Consider the following 20,039-nt stretch of genomic DNA (forward strand, 5'->3'; position numbering starts at 1 on the left):
CAACCTTTTGCCGCACATCATTACAGTATTCTCGGGTCTTTCCCATAGTGATGGAAGACTATGTGAACTTGGCCTGTGTGTGACCTCATATTTCTACCCCAGTGAAACAGGAAGTAATGGCTTACCACTTAAATGTTCCTAATCACTCAGGTGAACTTAAAAACATAAAATATGAATGGGAATATACTTAAGTTAGATTTTACTCATAAGAATTTCTAGGGGTGCCAATAATTGTGGCACATATTTTTGGGAGAAAAAAATGTATTTCATTTTTTTCACATTTATTTTTTTCAATAATTTTACTTCAATTAAATGTTTGATTTTTGTGAATATTTTGAATGAAAGACCAAGAGGATAAACAGCAAATACATTTTTTTTGTCAAGGGTGCCAATATTAGTGGAGGGCACTGTTGCTGCATTTGCTAGCTAAGTAAGTGAAAGTGAAAAAAATGACAATCTCTCTCTCCCTATTTCTGTGTGCCAGATGTGTTGTTACCTACCCTTACCACCTGGGGGGCGGCCCGTCAGGAAGTCCAGGATCCAGTTGCAGAGGGAGGTGTTTAGTCCCAGGGTCCTTAGCTTAGTGATGAGCTTTGAGGGCACTATGGTGTTGAATGCTGAGCTGAAGTCAATGAATAGCATTCTCATGTAGGTGTTCCTTTTGTCCAAGTGGGAAAGGGCAGTGGGGAGTGCAATAGAGATTGCATCATCTGTGGATCTGTTGGGTTGTTCATTCAACATGCTGCAATAGAAATAAGGCCATGCTCATAAAAATGTCATGCTCATACATTTTTATCAAATAATCCTCCCACATCTTAAATGGCACTGAGTACCAAAAGTCCTCACAAGAATAGTAAACCAACTAAACATCTGAAAAGTGAGGACATTTTGCAGGTTATCACTTGTAAAAAGGCTATTTTAAGCTTAGGGGTTAGGTTTAGGGTTAGAATTAGGGTTAGGGATTAGTGGGTAAGAGTTAGGTTTAGGTTCAGGGGTTAGAATTAGAATTAGGGTTAGGGGTTAGTGGGTAAGAATTGGGTTTAGGTTTAGGGTCAGGGGTTAGGTTTAGTGTTAGAGGTTAAGGAAAATAGGATTTTGAATGAGAATCAATTGTTGGTCCCCAAAAATTCCTCACAAGTATAGTAAGACGTGTGTGTGTTTTTGTGTGTGTGTGTGTGTGTGTGTGTGTGTGTGTGTGTGTGTGTGTGTGTGTGTGTGCGTGTGGGAGGTCATGGGAGTCTTGGGGTTGTGTGAAATCAGTTTGGAGATGTGGGTGGGTTCCCTTCATTGGAGTATTCTCCATCTCTTGCCATGCTGACTAATACCCATTCGTAGACAAATATGAGGTGAATCTTTGGCTAATTGTCCATTTTAGACAAAGCATAGCAGTAGTTGTCTGCATCATCATTTCCTCATAGCAGAATGAGTCAGGATAGTCACACAGATGTCTTGTTAGGTCATAGGTCTGTCAAATTGATTTAAAAGAACATGTCTTCATCATAATGAATGTGAAACTTGAGAAACTACACAGTAGGACACGGTAACTGAATAACTGTAGAAAGAACTGCTTTGCATCTGTAGAAATCTTGTTGCAGTTTTTCTTGATCGCATACAAGCATTTCTTTGAGCAATGTTGTCGATTTTCAAAACAGTGTTCTCAAGACACAGAACTGTGGCCTTTTGCAAAACAGTAAATGCATTTTCAAAATGTAGTTGCCATCTCAAAACATAAATACATTCATCAAAACTGTATGATACTGTCAAAAATACGTTCATCACAAGAACACGGCGATCTGCAAAAAGATTAACACAAACATACATTTCTCTCAAGTCCAAGCAGGCAAAACAGAAAGTTCTATTTCATTTTTTTTCATCCAGTCGATCATTAGATTTTCTTTGCAGTCACTAAATCATGATGATCAAATTGGGAATACAATCAAAAGGTGCAGAATTATGTGAAATTACTCTCATTTTATGCATTTTTCACCAAACAATTTCCTACATCAAATCAAATATAATTCCTGGTCAAAAAGAAAATGGAAAATAAACACATTGTGTGCAGGAATCATTCATCGGCAAAATCACACTCCAATTACATGTATTCATTACAAAGACTGGTCTCATAGGTTAGTAGACTTTCATCAGCAAGCAGAAACACAATCCCCAATAGAAATAAGGAAAGGTGAATACAGTGAAGGAACACAATATGATATGAATGTACAGTCGTGGCCAAAAGTTTTGAGAATGACACAAATATTAATTTTCACAAAGTCTGCTGCCTCAGTTTGTATGATGGAAATTTGCATATACTCCAGAATGTTATGAAGAGTGATCAGATGAATTGCAGTTAATTGCAAAGTCCCTCTTTGCCATGCAAATGAACTGAATCCCCCAAAAACATTTCCACTGCATTTCAGCCCTGCCACAAAAGGACCAGCTGACATCATGTCAGTGATTCTCTCGTTAACACAGGTGTGAGTGTTGATGAGGACAAGGCTGGAGATCACTCTGTCATGCTGATTGAGTTCGAATAACAGACTGGAAGCTTCAAAAGGAGGGTGGTGCTTGGAATCATTGTTCTTCCTCTGTCAACCTTGGTTACCTGCAAGGAAACACGTGCCGTCATCATTGTGTTGCACAAAAAGGGCTTCACAGGCAAGAATATTGCTGCCAGTAAGATTGCACCTAAATCAACCATTTATCAGATCATCAAGAACTTCAAGGAGAACAGTTCAATTGTTGTGAAGATGGCTTCAGGACGCCCAAGAAAGTCCAGCAAGCGCCAGGACCGTCTCCTAAAGTTGATTCAGCTGCGGGATCGGGGCACCACCAGTACAGAGCTTGCTCAGGAATGGTAGCAGGCAGGTGTGAGTGCATCTGCACGCACAGTGAGGCCAAGACTTTTGGAGGATGGCCTGGTGTCAAGAAGGGCAGCAAAGAAGCCACTTCTCCCCAGGAAAAACATCAGGGACAGACTGATATTCTGCAAAAGGTGCAGGGATTGGACTGCTGAGGACTGGGGTAAAGTAATTTTCTCTGATGAATACCCTTTCCGATTGTTTGGGGCATCCGGAAAAAAGCTTGTCCGGTTAAGACAAGGTGAGCGCTACCATCAGTCCTGTGTCATGCCAACAGTAAAGCATCCTGAGACCATTCATGTGTGGGGTTACTTCTCAGCCAAGGGAGTGGGCTCACTCACAATTTTGCCTAAGAACACAGCCATGAATAAAGAATGGTACCAACACATCCTCCGAGAGCAACTTCTCCCAACCATCCAGGAACAGTTTGGTGACAAACAATGCCTTTTTCCAGCATGATGAAGCACCTTGCTATAAGGCAAGAGTGATAACTAAGTGGCTCGGGGAACAAAACATTGATATTTTGGGTCCATGGCCAGGAAACCATGGCCAGACCTTAATCCCATTGAGAACATGTGGTCAAGCCTCAAGAGGCGGGTGGACAAACAAAAACCCACAAATTCTGACAAACTCCAAGCATTGATTATGCAAGAATGGGCTGCCATCAGTCAGGATGTGGCCCAGAAGTTAATTGACAGCATGCCAGGGCGGATTGCGGAGGTCTTGAAAAAGGAAGGGTCAACACTGCAAATATTGACTCTTTGCATCAACTTCATATAATTGTCAATAAAAGCCTTTGACACTTCTGAAATACTTGTAATTATACTTCAGTATTCCATAGTAACATCTGCCAAAAATATATAAAGACACTGAAGCAGCAAACTTTGTGAAAATTTATATTTGTGTCATTCTCAAAACTTTTGGCCACGATTGTATAGGCCTCAATGCACACCAAAGGAAAGCTCTATAATGGAAGGTCACAATGTTGGATATGATGACTTAGGAGTAACCCAAAGTTACTCAGAAGTAACCCAACTTCATTCTCTGCATCTCTGCATGCCCGAATGTTGTCAAAAATCATAAAGATTTGACAGTCTCTGTTGCCTAGATCTTTCCCTATATTGTACCTGATTGACTACAGATAAAGCTACTATATACAATTTGATTGCCGGAAACATTGAACACATTTGCAACCTCTTCTCTTCTGATGAAAACAACGTGTGTGTGTATGTGCGTGCATATTCATAGTGAAACATCTATGACCAAACTGGCTTTGACAGGTGCATTGAAAACACTACCATTGCATAATCATAAGGTGAATGGTATAGACTTCTCAGTTCAGTCCAAACCAACTGACGCTTCCCCATGCATCATTATCTCTGTAGGAACTGTAAGAGTCTAAATATTGCCATCTCCTCCTCCTACCTATTTCATCACCATCCCACATTGAATAACCCTCCGAGACCTCTACCCAACTAATACCCCTGCTTGCCCAACGTCCACACCCTGCCATCTACCCCACTGCCCCCTTACCTGATCCATCTCCCTCGTCTTTCCCACACTTCCAGCCCAGTGCCCCTGGATGCGGCTGGCATCTCTCTGGGATCTAGAGGCTGGGTCTCCACTGCCAACTGCCAAGCCCATGCAGCGCCATGCCCAACGTGCTAGCAGTGCCAAAAAGGCGCCCGGCCCTGCCGACAGGGTGCGTTGTTTTAGAAGCCAAGGGACCATCGGGCCCCGAGGGATCATGTGCTGTGTCAACATGTCTGCCTGGACCCAGTTTCTCCCTGGCACAGGACAATACCAACAGGTGGACTGCGGCTGGGCTGTAGTGGGCTCTGTTTTGCCCTGTGCCAACTGTACTAAAGAAACAAAATGGAGGGTGGGTCTCTGCCAGCTTCCTGCTCCCATGGTTGCAGCAACACAGACTGGCAGATATCTGGCTGCTTCAGTCACATGCAGATAGGGATGGCAGTCAGAGGAGAGTCTCCAAAGTCTTTAACTCTGGTCTTTCTTGAGTCATTTTATATAAAAACAAAATGAGCCAAAATATCCCAGTAGAAAGAGGTGAAGTCCTCATCATCGCTAGCTGTAATGTTACTGTGGAGCCGCTGGGGGGAAGTCTGTCTTCTCTCAACGACCTGTGACCGCGACCAACAGGACATCCCTTCTAGACACCTCCTAACCCCACCTGCCCTTCACCAACCTCAGTCTATAAATAGCCATAGTTTCATAACCACTAGCTTTGTTGAAGGGTTGAGTAATGATCACAAGAGCCCTGGGAATTGGAATGTCTATTTCAATATGTCTGTCTACGCCCCACAGAGCTGTGTACAGAGCTGCACAGACACCAACAGCAGGTCACTGACTACCACTCATAGAAGTCATAGAGACAGGGACACAGAGGGACACAGTCCTTCAGTGCCAAGGCGGTGGCCAGTGACCAGCTGTCACTCAAACTCAAACTCCCCCCAATATAGCCTTGTTAAAAGGGAGACCAATAAAGCAAGCAGGGGGTAAAAACGAGAAGAGATATTTTAAAACAACAATATTTCATTTTAATATTCTCTGGTAGGCAATTGATATTAGCTGTATTCAATACATTTTGTTGCATTCCAGTTTTTCAGAGTTAATCCAGATTTTAGTTTGCATTCGTTAGAAGCATCAAACATCTCAACTTCAGTCAACGTGTGCCAAACCTTAAACTTATCATACGCTTTTTAATACCAAGGCAATAGAATTTGAAACAATTATTATTTACACAGATACAAAAATATATTTCACAAAAAAGTATTATTGATACATTTACAATGACCAGCTCTATACAATTACAAATATACTTATATAGTAAAAAGCAATTTCTTAAATACTCTTCCAGCTCAAGTTTTGTATAAAGGACGCACAGCCTGTCCCGTGTATGTGAGATGGTGTTTGTCTGTCTAACAGTGTTCCAATACTTTTACAAAGCTTCCTTTCCTTGTCTCCTTCCTAATCTCCTAGTCTCCTCTAGTCTCCTCTCTTCCATGACTGCTAATAGTTTATAAACTGGGGCTGCGTACGAAATATCACTCTATGCCAAATAGTGCAATAGAACATGAGGTTCCATTTCAGATTTGCCCATTCTTACCGTGCAAACCTAGAAAAAACAATCCAGTCCAATCAGCTCAGATCAAGAGGGAAATGAGACGAGGAGAAGGAAAGGAGACAAGGAGATGACGCTGTCTTATAATATTGGGACACAGCCTTGAGATGAAGTTGTTCAGCAAGTCTGACGGTCACTGTGACTGTCCCTGTGCTATGTTCACAGCACTCCTGGTGTGTGTGTGTTCTGGGGTGCTGGACAGGGAGTCCCCTCCTCGCGATGGCTACTCTCCTAAAAAGGTTCTCTGCCACTTCTCTCCGGCTCCGTGTCACATGCCTAAGGAGAGACAGACAGACGTTTGATTAGTAATGGACTGTAGACTCCTCTACGTGCCTCAGGACAGACGGACAGACAAATTCCCACACACACAGTGCTTAGCAGTAGCCTCTCTGGCTCCTTGGCAGTCCAACACTATTCTTAGTTAGGAGATGTGGTCAGTTTTACTTGGCAGCCATCATTAACACTGCAGTCCCTAATAAAAATGTCAGGCTCTGCTTAACCTGAATGACAAATAACTGACTGTCCCTTTACTTTATGTGGCTTGCTGTCCCATCGCGAAATGTGACTGAATGACTAACCGTCCCATTGGTTTGAATGAGGAACATTCAGTACTCTAACCGCCTGGTTAAGAAAAGCACCGGAACACTTCCATTGGTAATTCCAATTCCGAAGCTAACGTTTACAGTTGATATTCCAGCCCAGGTTTTACGTGGGCACATTCCAATGTAACCGCCCTGATGCAAGTTCCAACACTCTGGACTACTGTAGTAAAGGATCGGTCCAAAACAAATAAACTGAGCTATGTTGGTCTGTACCCGCCACATAAACTAGGCTCTCTCTCTGGTTACATTCTTACATAGGCTGCTGCGTGTGTGTGTGTGTCAAGACATAATGACATGAGTGACAGCTGAAAGGGATATCTTCCCTTTCCCTCGAGGCCTTACATGGTCTATCCATACATCCTCATACATCCCCATACCCCAACCCTGTTTAGAGCTGACAGCTAAGAGCTCATTGTTTCGGAGAAACAGCAAGGCGTGACAATCATGTATTGGTGGTTAGCATATCTAACATAGTTAGCATAAAGAACACACTCCCTTGATTGAGTACATTGTAAAATAAGTCATTTGTTCTGCTACCATTTTTGTTTTGTGGAAACCCGTTGCCTAAAACCAACTCAAAATATTTCAGTGTTCAATACTTAAAGTAATAAAGTCACATCATCACCACCCATATTGTTATCTTTTGAAGTTGTAAATACTTAACTGGTTTGTGTTTTATGAGCTTTTTGGCATTAAATTGTATTATGTATTCTGAACTATAATGCTTGAAGTTACTTGAACATGAATATTTGTTGTAGTAAACATTAAATTGTAGGGTCCCCTTTACTTAAATGATTAACCTTCGTTACAATTTTTGTTCAAGGTTAAGTAGTAAGTCGTTCTGATGAGTCATTTTCAGTGATCGTGTCTTAATGTTTAACATTGTTTTATGTCTTTGACGATTTGTCATTTTAACTCACCTTAGCCAGCATTGTTGAGCACAGTACTCATATCAGTAACTGGATATAGAGCTTTAAGCTCTGTCATTAAGACCGGCGCACATGACCTTGTTAATGGTGGGAATGGCTTGTCTCATTATTGAACATCAATTTGTCCGACGGTTTTGATATCTGTTCATCATGATCAATTACATCTCATAGCACCATAAACTGCTTAATACTATATACTAGAAATTTATTTTTATTTCTTCGAACGTGCCTACAGCATTGTGTACAAGTATCATAAATCCTCTAAAATCAAAGCCAAGTGGCACTATAAAGTATTCATAACGTGCAAAAACGTAATAATTCTATATCAGCACAACACAGATAAATCATGTTTTTTACTGAAATATCAATGTGTCTGACTATTACTTCATTATTTTAAGTAAAGACGTAAAACACAATAGAATCAAGTAAGATCAACTTAGTTTTTAATAAATGTTATACTGACTTTAAAATATTAAATCACAATAACTTCTAGAAATGGAATAACTAGATTAGCGGAACATAAATAAATACAGTTATATTTTTTCAATCACCTAATATTTGTTAACAGTACTCAAAAACATTAAGTGATAAGAAATCTTATTGACATCTGAGTTAGTACTACTTTTATGATTTGAGTTCTACTGACCATTGGAGATGTTTGAGTTGCCACTACTTAATGTCTTTAATGAGTTAGGCAGTTACTTTCTACAGTGTACTGTGAATGGTGTAAGCTATTAGAGCTTACTTGCTAACGTCTTGTCAAGGTCAGCAATGAAGTCCTCCAGTTCTTTAGTGTCTCCCAGTTTGGCTGTAAACAACATAGAGAGAGGGTCAGATGATAGAGTAGAACTGTATTGTCCACCTGCAATTGCATAACCTCAAATGAACATGCATCATGTATTATGTGAATTGAACATTACATGGCATTATCTACTACAAATATACACACACCTACTACAATACTAAATAAGAAGAATGAGTCACTTGAACGCTAATAGGTTAATAGGTGGCCTATTGGAATAGCTGAGGATAGCTGAGGTGCTCTAAGCCTAAGGCAATAGGGCTGCCTATTGTAACATTTGACTTGAATCCTGCATCTATCCTTCTGTCTAAACAGGAGTGATACTGAGCTGCATTTTGGCAAATGCTTCCTATTGTCAAACTGGGACAAGACTTTGCATACAGTATAGAAAAGTTGTAGGCAGAATGACGTGTGTGTGTGTGTGGAAAGGTGAGAATGCTGACGGTTGTGTGTGTTGCGCGCTTGCATTTTTGTGTCTGCGAGTGTGTGCGCGTGCATACGTGTGTGGGTCGAGGCTCACCTTTGGGTGATGTGAGAGGTGGGGGGGAGGTGGGAGAGGGAGAGAAGACATTGGGAGAGTTCAGTCTCTCATCGCTGATACTGAAGCTGTTCCTGTTGAGCGACTCAGCACCTGAGAGAGAGAGAGGAAGAGAGGAAGAGAGAGGGGGAGAAGGGGGAGAGAGAGAGAGAAAGAGAGGAAGAGAGGGGGAGAAGGGGGAGAGAGAGAAAGGGAGAGATTAAAAGACTGATCACCTTTCTGTATGGCCGAAGCAGCTGTAGGGCCTATTGCCACATCCATATGTTTTGCACACACACACACTTGCTCACACACACACACACACACACACACTAGCAGACTGACTGTGGGTTCCCTAACTCATAAGTTGACAGAAGTCATCTGGTTAGTGTGAAAGGGTCAGAGCAGGGACATGAGTAGAGGGTGGTGGGAAGTCAATGAGGGCCCCTCAAACAGGGCCAAAACAAAATACCGCTGTTTAACAGCGGTATTTTAACAGCGGTATTCTATCTATCTATGTCTCTTTCTCTAGCTCTCTCTTTAACTATTGAGATGTAGCCCTAACCCTAACTCAGAGAGGGACATATTTCTCCTGTGTGATAAATAGTGTGTGCTTGATTTAACTCTGCCACGTCTAGTACACACACACGTTACCCCTCTCCCTCCTGCATTCCCCACAGTGGTAAAACTGGGTAAGTCAGGCCCTATGTGGTCAAAGCGTTGACTATGTGATTGCATAAGTGACATAATGAACACTTTGATTCCGCCAGTAGATATTTCAGCCGGCCACAGAACACGACAGATCTGTATCACTGTTTGTTTTTTTTCCAGGAAAGGAATGGTGTTGGGAGAAGGAGAGAGTAAGAGAACAGTTGTTTCTCCTCCGTACAATATAGAAATGGGCAGTATAGTGGAATTCATTTCAATTCTACACAGCTCAGTTTTGTCCGACTATAAAGTATGTTATAAAGTCAGGGTGGGTACTGTAGATGGATAGACGTCCCAAAAACGAGTTGTTTTACTATGGTCATTTTCAACAGAAATGCATTCAGTTCCCTGTGCTGTCTCCAATCCAAAGGTAATCCAAAGGAACTCCTTTCTCAAGTCCTGCTTAGATTGAGGTCTGCTGGTCTGCTACTTAATCCTTGTATTAACACTCTTGACAGGTCTGACTAGGAGTATGAGGCTAACTACTACAGCATAAGCAGCTTAACCGGCAAACCTCAAAATATCTTTCTCTCTCTCTCTCTCTCTCTCTCTCTCTCTCTCTCTCTCTCTCTTTCTCTCCTCACTCAAGAGTTCCACTGGACCCTGACAGAGTGGCTCTGATGTACAGCACATACCTAGAGTAACCCCTGACCTCCACCTCTCAGCACCACATGCAAGTACACACACACACACACACACACACACACACACACACACACACACACACACACACACACACACACACACACACACACACACACACACACACACACAAAAAAACCTTGATCTAGGTCCAGAGATCTTGGATTTAGATTGAGCTACTGCTGCATATTTGGCACACAAGCCCCCATATTCCAAGCCAGCCATGTCTCTGTGATAGCCTATACGCGCTTAGATTTCATTGTCATAAGCAGCTATGAAGTCTCCCAGACGTCAAGCAGTGCATTACCATACGGGGTGTTTGTGTGTGTGTGTGTGTGTGCTACGCCTCGGGCCCTAACCCAAATGTGATAACCTCACACAGTTACACATAGACAGAAATATGCTCCCGCTCCCCAAGCGAACACTGATTTCATTTCCCAACCACATGTGAGTGGGTTGGGATTTCTGTAGGAAGATGTGAAAGGATAACTTCATGGTGCTCTGTAGTGTGTTCTACAAACTCCACGTCTGCAGAACGAGTTAGGAAGGATGGTGTCCAGTTTTGCATGTTTAAGACCGGGGCCTGGCATTCACAGAGAGAGTTACTATTTCATTTATCTGTTTTAGTAATAACTCAAAGAGTACGTAATAATAGGTTCAGTTAACGTTTTTAACTTGAGTAATTACAGAATAACTATCGCATAACTCCTGCACACAGATTTTCAGAGGAACCTAATGTGAAGAGTTACCAGAACATGTTATCTACAGACGAGTGTAAAAACGTTAGGTCTAGGATTCCTGTGTTGGGTCCTGTCCTCCCCATGGTAGTGCATTGAAGAGTGACCTGTCTCACGCAGGGGAGAGCTATTGTGTGTTAGGACTGATGGATGCATGGCTGAAAGAGAGCTGCACCTCAGAGTGGGAAACAATAACAGAACTGTCAGTCTGTGATGTAGGTTAGTGAGAAGGCATTCTGAACATGAGGAGAGGCTGGCAGATACTCTGATCTGGGGAGGGAGGGAGGGAGGGAGAGAGAGAGAGAGAGAGAGAGAGAGAGAGAGAGAGACCACTCATTCAGTTGCACTGAGTGAGGATGGTTAGGGTTAGAGAAAGCATTTCCAGAGGCATCCACCGAGGCATGGTCTGTCTGAGAAATTGAAAGTTTCCAGTTCCAAGTCAAACACTGATGCTTATCAGGGAGTGTGTGGCTGTAGGGAGTGTGTGTGTGTCTGTCTGCCTGCTATAGGTTTTCAGCAGACCGGGAAGAGCACTTGTGGGACACATGACAATGTATAATCTAGCACGAATGGCAATTCAGTCTGGCACTATACGGAGTAAAGGGAATTGTGAGCCTCAAAGTGCAAACAGTAACATATCTAGGCTTCTGATAGGTCCTGTCACTGCTTGAGAATGTTTCTACTGCTACTGTTGCCGCCTTGTAGGCTATGTAATTGCAGTCTCTGTCAGGCCTTGTAGCTGAAAGGTCGTTGGTTCAAACCCTGTTGCAGGCATTCCAGCACAATTGCTACACTGTCTTTCGGGGGTACTAGGAGAACTGTGTGTGTGTCTGTGCGTGCAAGGTTCACTTACTTTCTGAGTCGCTGATGCCACTGTCACTGACGCTGGCACTGCTCCGTCTCTTCACCGTCTTCAGGTGCTCGTCGTACTGGAAGTGTCTCTTCTCCATCGGGGAAGTGAAATCCTCGATCACCGCGTCGAACTCACACAGCACGTCAGACAGATCATCCTCCTCAAGGAATTTAGCTGAAATAACGGAGGGAATAAGCATGCGTTACTATACTGGACTGATTAATAAAATAAATAGCTCGCTATTAATTTAGCCTATCCCATGCAACCTATCGACAGTCTATGTTTTTGTGTCATTGAAATATGTGCAACACACATGTTAGATTGAAACATTGTTACATTGTAACAGCTGTTGAATAAGAACCACACTTGCACGGTTTCACATAACTTCATGGCTCCCTTTCTGAAAGGTCCAATAACGCCGTGCCTGGTCAGTGTGCAGTGCATTGTCCAGTGGAAGTCGACAGAACAACATATGAGATGGTCTAACTTACATTTGCCTTGAGACTTCAACTTTGGAGACTTCATTTTTCTTGTCTTTTGAATCTCAAAAGTATCCAGTATAATGAACTTGTTCGGAACGAAGTAAACTCCGCGGGTATTTCCAATAACAACGTGTTTGCACTCTGTGTGCTCCTGTCCACTACTGGTCCGCTAAAGCAAAGCGCTGTCCCTCTGACAAAGTGTCCTGCGTCTCAAGACTGGTTTTAAACTCTCCCCTTACCCACATCAGGGGGGGTGACTCCGAGGAGGCGGGAGAGAGAGAGGAGGGAGAGAGAAATTCTTATTCTTTTGGAATTTCTGTGTGAGTGTAATGTTTACTGTTCATTTTTATTGTTTATTTCACTTTGGTATATTATCTAATTCACTTGCTTTGGCAATGTTAACATATGTTTCCCATGTCAATAAAGCACCTTGAATTGAATTGAGAAAACGCAACATGCATGATTTTACGGTATAGGCCTATCAGTGACCGTTTTCTATTCCTATGGTGATGTTCCGCTCTCTCGCGTCATCCCCGGTAACTGTGTTTGTAAACAACTTGTGTGTCACTAAGCGGTCAAAGATGTAATGCTTACCGGGCGTACAGTACGTGCAATACTTTCAGGTTTTATTTATATCCCTGACCCTGAGATTTCCGTCTTCTATCACTGGGCAGTTTTTGAACAGAATGTGGTAAAACACTGTTAACTAATTAAACTAATGAACAATTTATTTAACAATGTATTATTTGAAATGTGGACAATGCCGATCTTATTCAAGATTTGTTTATAGTCTCATTCATAAGTACAAAAAAGTTTAATCTTGTGGCCTATCATAGCATGAAATGTATTCCTAAAATAGACTCCGGTCTCTGTGCGGTATCCCCTTTCAATATCTTTGTGTGGTCTTTGTCAGAACGGACTGGAACTGGAATTACACATAAATCCGGCAACCTAATTGAGTTTCTGGTAGTAGGCTAATAATAATTTGGAGCGACACCATGTGGTGTGAAGTAGAGTTGCAGCCCCTGAAGCTGGCCCCTCTAATAAAATACAGTACATCAAGAATCTGACTGAATATTCATATCCTATGGTATCTGATGTGAAATACGGTGTGATAAGTAGGATAAACAGTATTTCTGATATTCTGTGTTTGTTCTAGGGTAAGATTTCTTGCCCCTCATTTGTAATTAACCAAACTCATGATGATTTTTGATGGATCTTTAATGCAGTACAAAACACTTTTTTTACATATCAAATCAATACATACATCATAGCACTGTCAGTACACATTTTCGGATCGCTTATGCACCACTGCATCATAAAAATACTTGTCTTCATTAAGCTATATACTGTATAACATAGATCAACCTACATTGTATTGGCTTTTCACTTTGAAGTCTTTGCATGAGTGGCAGCAGCAAATATATCAGGTCTCAGAATGTGAAGATAGGCTAATTTGCTCAGCCACTTGGGCATCATTTGCGTTGGAGAGCTGTGACAATGTCTGGGAGCCAGCCGTGTTTCTCCTCCTTACACAAACGAAAATGCTGAGTAGAATAATTATGGCCACCGTGGCCAGTGGAGCTGACTTGACATAAAGACCCACTCTGTCCATCCCAGACTCAGGTATCCAGCTGACATCCAGCTTGTTGTCCAGACTGAGGTGGGAGGTGGTGCAGGTGTAGTTGTGTCTCTCTCTCAGCTCCTCTGTGTTGACCTCCAGACTCTTTCTCATCTGGTAGGTCCCGTCTCCATTGGGCAGCAACTGGCCCCCAGTCATCTCCTGTTCTACTATTGGCTGGCCGTCTCTCAGCAGGGTCAGGTTGATGTGTCGGGGGTAAAAACCAAACGCCAGACAACTCACACAGGCACCTCCTGACATGGCTTTCTGTATGAGCCTGACTCTGGGACGCACTTTACGCATCACAAAGTTCTTCAATCTCTCCAGAAATCTCTTCAATGTTTTTATGCAAACGGGTAGGTAAATGGTCTGATAATGCCATTTTGTATATGTTTGATGCACCTCACTCCATGGCGACAGTAGGTTTCCAGAATTGTATGAATAATGTGTCATGTTGTAATATATTAAATCAGCTAAAATTGCATTGAAAGCATCTGTGGACAGAATAAGGCCGGGTTCACCAGTATCCAACATCTCACAGCCAGCCATTCTCTGCTGAACATCTATATTCCCTGTGGAATTAAAGCGATACCTCAGGTCTGACAGTCGCCTTTTCATGCTGAGGAACATGTGTCCAAACACATAAGCTGCATCTTGGGCTTCTTCAACCTCCGTTTCGTCTGGGGCGTAAGGTCCCTTGTGGATAAACTGCTCCTTGTTGGAGTCAAAGTAGCCAACTTGAATGTCATCCTGCATCAACACAACACTACACTCAGGGAAAGGTGCTTCTCCTGAGATACAAGTTGCGAATGCCCACAGAGAATGAGATCCTGAATGTGAATGAAGGTGAAAACAAGATCCGTGAATATTTTTACAATGTCTGAAAAGCTCCTGAAAATATTTTACTCGGTTTTCCTAGGAGTTTTGGGTGCACTCTCTACAGTATGGTACTAAACACCACCTAGGCTGGTGCTCACACTGCTCCTAGAATCAAGATGTATACTAAATGAGATATGACAGAGAATAAAAAGTACATTTTACCTGCGTTTACGATGGTGTAAAGTGAAAGCAAAATCAAAAAGAAACACAGTTTTGCCATGGTTCTGAATGTGTTCAATACTTTTCTGTACGCTCATATGCTTCTAGGGCAGCTCTCAAATAATTTGGCACACTTTCACTTTCACTAAGCCTTACACACTTTCACTTTCTTGGCAAACACCTAGTATATGCTGTCATTGGACAAATCTGCAATAAACTGTTTCTCAAACAGAATTAGGGATTTAAATAATGATAATTTAGGAGAAAAAACATGTTCGGTCTGCCTATTAAAGTATTTTGTGTGTTCCAAGCTATTCTTTTGTTAAATTAGGCTCTCATTTTACAAAAACTCTCCTGTGTGGATTCTTATGTTTTGTATCACTGTTTGATTTGATCCAATTGCCATTTCATGTCAAATGATTTCTGAGAGCTTGCCTAAGGAAATTATTTCACAATCTGGCCTTGTGTCCAGAGCCCAAGCCATGAAAACTAGACAGCTGCGCTATAGTAACTCCCTGTCATCTCCAGGCTGACCAGGGGCGGACTGCCATCTGGCATTTCGGGCAAATGCTAGATGAGCTGGTCCATTTCTAGCCAAGTGGGCCTGTCTTACTTAGATTTTTTTTTCAAAATGATAATTATCTCGCTAATAATGGGGGCCTTAACAAATAAAATTGGCTGGTGTGGGGGCCTTGAGAACAATATGGGCCATTGTGGGGCCTCAAGGAAATAAATTGTCCGGTGTAATAAAAATGCCAGAGCCGATTTCTGGTCACAGTCCGCCCCTGAGGCTTGTCTATAGAATGATGCTGCAATGGATAGCTGCTATTTTGTGTATTTTTTTGCGCTTATCTTAACTTTTTTTGTACATAATGTTCTACTTCAGTGAGTCGGCAGCATTGGATACACTGCTCACAACAGACCAGGTCCTAATCCCCAAAACTCGTAAAAGGAAAATACGGCATAAGAGAGGCCGACGTGTGGGCACCCTGACAAAATAACTTTTAGTGAATAAATAATCCACCTCTACCCTCCACTCTATTGTCGAACGTACAATCACTGGAGAACAATCTGGATGAGCTCTGTTCGAGACTATTATATCAACGGGACCTGAAAAACTGTAATATGTTTCTCTGAGTCGTGGCTGAACAAGGACATGGATAATATACAGTTGAAGTCGGAAGTTTTACATACCACTCCACAAATGTCTTGCTAACAAACTATAGTTTTGGCAAGTCGGGTAGGACATCTACTTTGTGCACGCCACAAGTAATTTTTCCAACAATTGTTTACAGACAGATTATTTCACATACAATTCACTGTATCACAATTCCAGTGGGTCAGAAGTTTACATACACTAAGTTGACTGTGCCTTTAAACAGCTTGGAAAATTCTAGAAAATTATGTAATGGCTTTAGAAATTTCTTGACATCATTTGAGTCAATTGGAGGTGTACCTGTGGATGTATTTCAAGGCCTACCTTCAAACTCAGTGCCTCTTTGCTTGACATCATGGGAAAATCTAAAGAAATCAGCCAAGACCTCAGAAAAAAATTGTAGACCTCCACAAGTCGGGTTCATCCTTGGGACAATTTTCAAATGCCTGAAGGTACCACGTTCATCTGTACAAACAATAGTACGCAAGTATAAACACCATGGGACCACGCAGCCATCATACCGCTCAGGAAGGAGACGCGTTCTGTCTCCTAGAGATTAATGTACTTTGGTGTGAAAAGTGCAAATCAATCCCAGAACAACAGCAAAGGAACTTGTGAAGATGCTGGAGGAAACAGGTACAAAAGTATCTATATCCAGAGTAAAACGAGTCCTATATCGACATAACCTGAAAGGCCGCTCAGCAAGGAAGAAGCCACTGCTCCAAAACCGGCATAAAAAAGCCAGACTACGGTTTGCAACTGCACATGGGAACAAAGATTGTACTTTTTGGAGAAATGTCCTCTGGTCTGATGAAACAAAAATAAACTGTTTGGCCATAATGACCATCGTTATGTTTGGAGGAAAAAGGGGGAGGCTTGCAAGCCGAAGAACACCATTTCAACCATAAAGCACTGGGGTGGCAGCATCATGTTGTGGGGGTGCTTTGCTGCAGGAGGGACTGGTGCACTTCACAAAATAGATGGCATCATGAGGAGGAAAATTGTGTGGATATATTGAAGCAACATCTCAAGACATCAGTCAGGAAGTTAAAGCTTGGTTGCAAATGGGTCTTCCAAATGAACAATGACCCCAAGCATACTTCCAAAGTTGTGGCAAAATGGCTTAACTTCTTCGGGATAGGGGGCAGTATTCGGAAGTTTGGATGACTGAGGTGCCCAAAGTAAACTGCCTGTTACTCAGGCCCAGAAGCTAGGATATGCATATAATTGGTACTATTGGATAGAAAACAATGTGATGTTTCTAAAACTGTTAAAATAATGTCTTTGAGTATAACATAACTGATATGGCAGGCGAAAATCCGAGGAGGATCCATCTGGAATATATATTTTTTGAGGTGTCTGCCCATTCAAATGCTTGTTTATTGGAAAATCAAAGGAATACCTCCCAGATTGCTGTTCCTAGGGCTTCCACTAGATGTCAACAGTCTTTAGAAAGAGTTTCAGGCTTGTTTTTAAAAAATTTGCTAGAATTTGTAGTTTTTCTAGGTGGCTCTCATTTTGACTGTAGTCTTGTGGCGCGCGTGGATGAGGGCGCACACTTCGTTATTTATCTCCGGTAATAAACATACTATTCTCTGTTTTAAATTGTATCGTTTATTTACATATTAGGGTACCTGAGGATTGATTAGAAACATAGTTTGACTTTTTTGGATGAAGTTTATTGGTAACTTTTGGGATTCCTTTGTATGCATTTTGAACGAGGGGAACAGGTGGATTACTGAATCAAGCGCGCCAACTAAACTTTTTTGGGGTATAAAGGAGGACTTTATCGAACAGAATGACCATTTGTTATGTAGCTGGGACCCTTGGGATTGCAAACAGAGGAAGATCTTCAAAGGTAAGTGATTTAATTTAAAGCTATTTCTGACTTTTGTGACGCCTCTGCCTGTTTGGAACATGTTTTTAATGCTTTTGTACACAAGGCACTGTCCTCAGATAATCGCATGGTATGCTTTCGCCGTAAAGCCTTCTTGAAATCTGACAAAGCGGTTGGACTAACAAGATGTTAAGCTTTTAAACGATGTAAGATACTTGTATTTTCATAAATGTTTAATATTACCATTTTATATTTTGAATTTCACCGGATGTTGTCGAGATGGGGCGCTAGCGCCCCACCTTTCCCAAAGAGGTTTTAAGGACAACAAAGTCAAGGTATTGGAGTGGCCATCACAAAGCCCTGACCTCAAGCCTAAGACAATTTGTGGGCAGAACTGAAAAAGGGTGTGCGAGCAAGGAGGCCTACAAACCTGACTCAGTTACACTAGCTCTGTCAGCAGGAATGGGCCAAAATTTACCCAACTTATTGTGGGAAGCTTGTGGAAGGTTACCCGAAACGTTTGACCCAAGTTAGGCAATGCTAGCAAATACCAATTGAGTGTATATAAACTTCTGACCCACTGGGATTGGGATTTTAGCACTAACTGCTAAACAGAAGTTGATGTGCTTTATCCGGGTAGCCAGAAAGTAGAGCATTTCAGAAGGTTAATTTAGAAGTGACACAGGCATGGATTAGCTTTTCTGCATAATTTTTAGACAAAAAGTTTCAGATTTTTGCAATGTTACGAAGATGGAAAAAGCTGTCCTTGAAATATTCTTGATATTTTCGTCAAAAGAGAGATCAGGGTCCAGAGTAAAGCCGAGGTCCTTCACAGTTTTGTTTGAGATGACTAAACAACCGTCAAGATTAATTGTCAGATCCAACAAAAGATCTCTTTGTTTCTTGGGACCTAGAAATAGCATCTCTGTTTTGTCCAAATTTAAAAGTAAAACATTTGCCACCATCCACTTCTTTATGTCTGAAACAGGCAATTTTGGGGCTTCATCATGTTTCATTGAATTGTACAGCTGTGTATCATCCGCATAGCAGTGACGTTAACATTATATTTCCGAATGACATCACCAAGAGGTAAAATATATAGTGAAAACTTTATTCTGACTATTCTCTCATCATTGATTACATTTACTTATTTCAGCAATTTGAGGGTTTTAATGTTGGTGAGGCATATTATTCTGCTTTAATGTTACACCTGAATCACTATGATAAATATACTCGTTATTCTTGAGTGTTTTTTTAACAAAGCTGAGATGTGTAGGAATACAGGTGAAATTAGTCACTGACACAGACATTGTGGCGCAACAGGACGATTTGACTGCAGTGAACCAAGGAGTTGTGAGTTCAAATCCCAGGTAAGGACATATTGAATAATAATTTCTGTATTAAAAAACATGCACGATGTAGTCAAATCTGTAAGTTGAAAACACTGTGTGTATCATAACACATTTTTGTTTGCAGGGTATCACCTGTGAAATCTCATGTTTTTATCAGCGTGAAACTTCATGTGATATATCACATAAAGTATTCCAAAAACACACAGTTTCACATGATTTCACATGTGCAAAAGATGTGGAATTTCTGTAAGGAATCACATACTCTGCTGTTACTGTTAATTATCTATCCTGTTGCCTAGTCACTCTATTCCTAGTTATATGTACATATCTACTTCAATTACCTCATACCCCTACACATTGTCTAGGTACTGGTATCCCGTGTATATAGCCAAGTTATCATTACTCATTGTGTATTTATTATTACTTTTATTATTACGTGTTATTACTTTTCTATTATTTCTCTATTTTCTATCTCTGTGCGTTGTTGGGAAGGGCCTGTAAGGAAGCATTTCACTGTTAGTCTACATCTGTTGTTTACGAAGCATGTGACAAATACAATTTTATTTTATTTGGACAGTTTCAAAGCTCTCTCCTGTCTGGTTCTTTTGAAGACCCAGCTCTGGCTGAGACTTTCACACTTCTGGTGTCTCTTTTAGCAGGCAGGCAAATGGACAAACAGGGCCTGTGTTTGCAGCTGCACTTGGCTGTTGACTCTGGGGCTCCGAGGTGTGACATATACCGCCACAGAGGGGATTATCAGAGG

General features: G+C 41.6%; 2 protein-coding genes across 2 annotated transcripts; both read right to left on the reverse strand.

The window, feature by feature from the left end:
- Positions 1-5,397: 5,397 nt before the first annotated feature.
- On the reverse strand, positions 5,398-12,490 carry rgcc (regulator of cell cycle). Its single transcript, NM_001146584.1, is given in 5 exon segments — positions 5,398-6,276; positions 8,277-8,339; positions 8,854-8,964; positions 11,791-11,964; positions 12,282-12,490. Coding segments are annotated over 5 exon segments (390 nt in total). The 5' UTR covers positions 12,316-12,490; the 3' UTR covers positions 5,398-6,268.
- Positions 12,491-13,475: 985 nt separating this feature from the next.
- Positions 13,476-15,095, reverse strand: LOC106581890 (major histocompatibility complex class I-related gene protein-like). Its single transcript, XM_014164327.2, has 2 exons — positions 14,935-15,095; positions 13,476-14,723 (listed from the first exon to the last, which is right to left on the reverse strand). The coding sequence occupies exons 1-2, from the start codon at positions 14,990-14,992 to the stop codon at positions 13,699-13,701; spliced, it is 1,083 nt and encodes a 360-aa protein (XP_014019802.1). The 5' UTR covers positions 14,993-15,095; the 3' UTR covers positions 13,476-13,698.
- Between the last annotated feature and the right edge of the window lie 4,944 nt (positions 15,096-20,039).

The sequence above is a fragment of the Salmo salar genome, chromosome ssa21 (assembly GCF_905237065.1).
Source record: "Salmo salar chromosome ssa21, Ssal_v3.1, whole genome shotgun sequence".
Taxonomy (NCBI): Eukaryota; Metazoa; Chordata; class Actinopteri; order Salmoniformes; family Salmonidae; genus Salmo; species Salmo salar.

What these genes read in the sequence shown, in the direction of transcription:
- LOC106581890 (XM_014164327.2), bottom strand. Translation starts at nt 14,992, where the DNA reads ATGGCAAAACTGTGTTTCTTTTTGATTTTGCTTTCACTTTACACCATC. An exon ending in TTACACCATCGTAAACGCAG is followed by an intron (nt 14,724 to 14,934) that starts GTAAAATGTACT and finishes ATTCACATTCAG; the next exon opens with GATCTCATTCTCTGTGGGCA.